The sequence below is a fragment of the Chiloscyllium plagiosum genome, chromosome 2, assembly GCF_004010195.1.
Source record: "Chiloscyllium plagiosum isolate BGI_BamShark_2017 chromosome 2, ASM401019v2, whole genome shotgun sequence".
Classification (NCBI taxonomy): Eukaryota; Metazoa; Chordata; class Chondrichthyes; order Orectolobiformes; family Hemiscylliidae; genus Chiloscyllium; species Chiloscyllium plagiosum.
Genome location: NC_057711.1, coordinates 114,640,159 through 114,644,485, shown reverse-complemented (window position 1 = coordinate 114,644,485; position 4,327 = coordinate 114,640,159). Strand labels below are relative to the sequence as shown.

Below are 4,327 nucleotides of genomic sequence, written 5' to 3'. Positions count from 1 at the left end.
TTCCTGTTATTCTTCCCAAAGTGCATCACCTCACATTTAGCTGCATTGAACTCCATTTGCCACCTCTCAGCCCAATTCTGCAGTTATCTGAGTCCCCCTGCAATCTGTAACATTCTTCCACACTGTCCACTACTCCACCGACTTTAGTGCCATCTGCAAATTTACTAATCCACCTCCCTATGCCTGTGTCTATGTCATTTATAAAAATTACAAACAGCAGTGGTCCCAAAACAGATCCTTGTGGCACACCACTAGTAACTGGACTCCAGACTGAATATTTTCCATCAACCACCAATCGCTGCCTTCTTTCAGAAAGCCAGTTTCTAATCCAAACTGCTAAATCACTCTCAATTCCATGCCCCTGCATTTTATCCAACAGCCTATCATGTGGAACCTTATTGAAGGCTTTATTGCAGTCCATGTATACCACGTCAACTGCCCTACCCTCATCTACATGCTTGGTCACCTTCTCAAAAAGCTCAATGAAGTTTGTGAGAAACGACCTGCCCTTGACGAAACCATGCTGTCTATCTGAAATCAAATTGTTGCTTGCTAGATGATTATAAATTTTATCTCTTATAATCCTTTCCAAAACCTTTCCTACAACAGAAGTAAGGCTCACTGGTCTACAATTATCTGGGTCATCTTTACTGCCCTTCTTGAACAAGGGCACAACATTTGCAATCCTCCAGTCCTCTGGTACCAAACCTGTAGACAATGACCACTCAAATATCAAAGCCAGAGGCTCTGCTATCTCCTCCCTAGCTTCCCAGATCCATATGTACTCTGTAATCATGTACAAATAGACTTTGTGTTGAACAAATGTTGAGTTTTCTAATAAGTGACATACATCAGAACACTACCTTTCCCTGTAGAACACAAGTGGGATGACTGACAGACTAAATGAAACTGAGATGCTGGAGTTTAGAGGTTATCCAGAAAAAGAAGATGTTGAGAGGTTGCTTCCCTGGCTGGGGAATCTTGCATGGTGTGCTGGTGATGGTGAGAGACTTGCGGATTTTAGGAAGGATCTTTGGGCTAAGGAAAAAGCCACACAGTTGACACATTACTTGAAACAGGACACAAGTATGAAACGATAGCAGCAAGCCAATAAAAATTATGTATTTTTTTTGTGCTCTCAACTATTGCTGTAGTCACCAAGCAGCATCAAACCTAGAGGATCTATAATTGATGTGATTGCTTGCACCTACCAAGAGCTGTCCAGCTTTTTCTAGAAACCTGTAAACTAGGTGGCACCAGAAGACATGGGGCACGTGTACAAGTCAGACCCCACAACAAAGCACAGATGACCAACATCATGGTACAACACCACAATCCTGACAGCAAGGTGGGTAACAGGGGGGTGCATCATCGCACTATATCAGTAAGGTTTAGAGTTAACAAAGTGAACAATAAATTTCAGAAGAACGATCAAGCTCTCCACATTGTCAACCTCACACACCATGTCCATGGTCTAAGGTGGTCAGAATCTTTTACAATCATTAATGTCATGTGCTCTAAAAGGGCAGTCTTGGCCTAGACCAGAAAATAAACGTGCTTTGATGACGACATCGTTAAAGTTAATGTTTTTCAGAAGACTTAGCCAAGTAAAACATGTCTAAGACTGACCTTTATTGGCTCCACTGAGCCATTCTTGTGCAGTCATTGCTGGCTGTGCTCCGGCTGTCATTGGATAGATATCATCCTGGTATGATTCAGACTGCAAGATACATGGGGATATAGAATGACTGTATTGGCTGCATCTGCATCAGTATCCTTTGTCCATCATAACAATTGCATGCAATCTCTGGCTTCTTTAGAATACTTTTCAAGTCCAATTTTACCTGTTATGGATTCCCACTTTCCACCTGCCACAGACCTGAGCTTATCCAAGTCTCTGATGGCCTATCACCTAGCCTTCACTCACATCAAATGGACCACGCCCCAGAGTTCTAATGAAGATAATTGAAGAGATAGTGAAGGCATTAGTGGTGATGTTTCAGGGATCATTATAATCAGGGCATGTCCCAGAGGACTGGAAAATCACTAATATGGCACCCCTGTTTAAAAAGAGAGTAAGGCAAAGGACAGAAAATTACAGACCAATTAGCCTGACCTCAGTCGTACGTAAAATCCTGGAATCCATTGTGGAGGATGAGTTTTCCGAAGACTTGGAGGGGTATTATAAATTAGGGCAAAGTCAGCCTGGTTTCATTGAGGGGAAGTCATGCCTGATAAATTTGCTAGAATTCTTTGAGGAAGTAACAAGCAAGGTTAGATCAAGGAGAACTTATGGATATTATCTATCTGGACTTCAAGAAGGCCTTCGACAAGGTGCTGCACAGGAGGCGACTGAGTAAGATAAGGGCCCAGTGTCAGAGGCAAGGTGCTAGCATGGATAGAATCTTGGCTGTCTAGCAGAAAGGGGGGGGGTGGGAGTGGGGATAAAAGGGTCCTTCTCAGGATGGCCGCCGGTGACAGTGGTGTTCCGCAAGGCTGAATGTTGGGACCACAGCTTTTCACTTTTTACATTAACGATCTAGATGAAGGAACTGAGAGCATTCTGGCTAAATTTGCAGATGATACAAAGATAGATAGAGGGATAGGTAGCATTGAGGAGCCAGGGAGGCTGCAGAAAGATCTGGACGGTTTAGGAGAGTGGGCAAAGAAACGGAAGATGGAGTATAATGTGGGAAAGTTTGAAGTCATGCACTTTGGCAGGAAGAATTAGAGGCATGTAATATTTTCTGAATGAGGAGAAAATTCAGAAGTCTGAAGTGCACTGGGAATTCAAGTCCAGGATTCTCTCAAGTCAGTAGTTAGGAAGGCAAATGCAATGCTGGCATTTACCTTGAGAAGACTTGAATATAAAAGAGGGGATGTACTTCTGAGGTTCTATAAGGATCTAATCAGACCACATTTGGAGTATTATGTACAGTTTTGGGCCCCATATCTCAGGAAGGATATACTGGCCATGGAGTGTGCTCAGAGGAGGTTTATGAGAACGATCCCAGGAATGAAAAGCTTAACATATGAGGAACATTTGAGGACTCCAGGTTTATATGCAATGGAGTTTAGAAGGATGAGGAGGGATCTAATTGAAACATAAAGAATACTGAATGGCCTGGAAGAGAATAGATGTTGGTAAGATGTTTCCATTGTTAGGAGAGACTAAGACCCAAGGACAGAGCCTTAGAGTAAAGGGAATAACTTTAGAAAGGAGATAAGGAGCAACTGCTTCAACTAGAGTGGTGAATCTATGGAATTCATTGCCACAAGGCTGTGGAGGCTAGGGCATTGAGTACATTTAAGATTGAGATAGACAGGTTCTTGAGTATCAAGGGGATCAAGGGTTACAAGGGAAAAGTGGGAGAATGGGGTTGAGAAACATGTTAGCCATGATTGAATGGCGGAGCAGACTGATGGGCTGAATGGCCTAACTTCTGCTCCTATGTCTTATAGCCCAGGAGAGCAAGTCACTGCATTTATGTTTGGTCAGGTTCAGACCTTGGATGATTGCCTCTGGGAGCCAGAACATAGCTGGATCCCAGAAGACGGATCTAGAGGTTACTCTCAGTTGTGTCTGAGCAATGCCTCCTTGCTGTCATAGGTGAGCTGGAGGGGGCTGCATTTTACACAGGATGCAAAAGAGAAGAATATACGGAGAGAGAGAGAAGGAGGAAGCTGCAAGTTGGAGAGTCGGACAGAAGGAGGTTGCAAGTCAGGTAGAGGTAGACTACAAGGTGTCAGGGAGAGGGCAGCCACTGCAATGTTAAACAGAAGGAAGCTACAAAGGAGACAGAACAGTTTCAACCAGTCAAAAGCAGAACACGGACCTCACTGGGAGGCGGCAAAACTTGAAATCACTGAGGGAATTCATTCCTTGCAAATCAGTGTGGAATTTCTAGTTTAAGATTATGTTCAGAAGCTACTATATTGGGAAAATGTAATCAATGCTACAAAAATGAACAATGTTCATTTAGATCTATGATCAAGGTCAAAAACATAGCAAAAAAGCTAGTAACTACCTGGTTAAAATGTTCTAGGTGGGGGGATCCAAGATGGCGGCGACCCAGCAAGTTTGAGTCTACAGTGCTCCTCCCAAGACTTGGGTAAAGTGGATCACCCACCCCCACCACACTCACCAAATCATTTATAATAGCTGTTTAATTTAATTAGTTGTTTAATATTAAATTTAAACAATCTAATCTTTAGTAAAAATGACTAAAGGGAAGGGAGCCCGCAGCTCTCAACAAGCAGGATCTCGCCCCCCACCCTCTCCAGCGGCAGCTAAGGCGTCCACAGCCGCCCCGGGGGACTTACCTAC

General features: G+C 43.4%; 1 protein-coding gene across 2 annotated transcripts in view; it reads right to left on the bottom strand.

Annotated features, from left to right (window-relative positions):
* Positions 1-4,327, bottom strand: part of LOC122563055 (coronin-2B-like) — a 162,224-nt gene that overhangs the window by 18,680 nt on the left and 139,217 nt on the right. For both annotated transcript variants that reach the window (XM_043716406.1, XM_043716415.1), the window contains one exon: positions 1,630-1,720. In XM_043716406.1, coding sequence (XP_043572341.1) covers positions 1,630-1,720 — 91 coding nt within the window. The remainder of the gene's footprint in view (positions 1-1,629; positions 1,721-4,327) is intronic.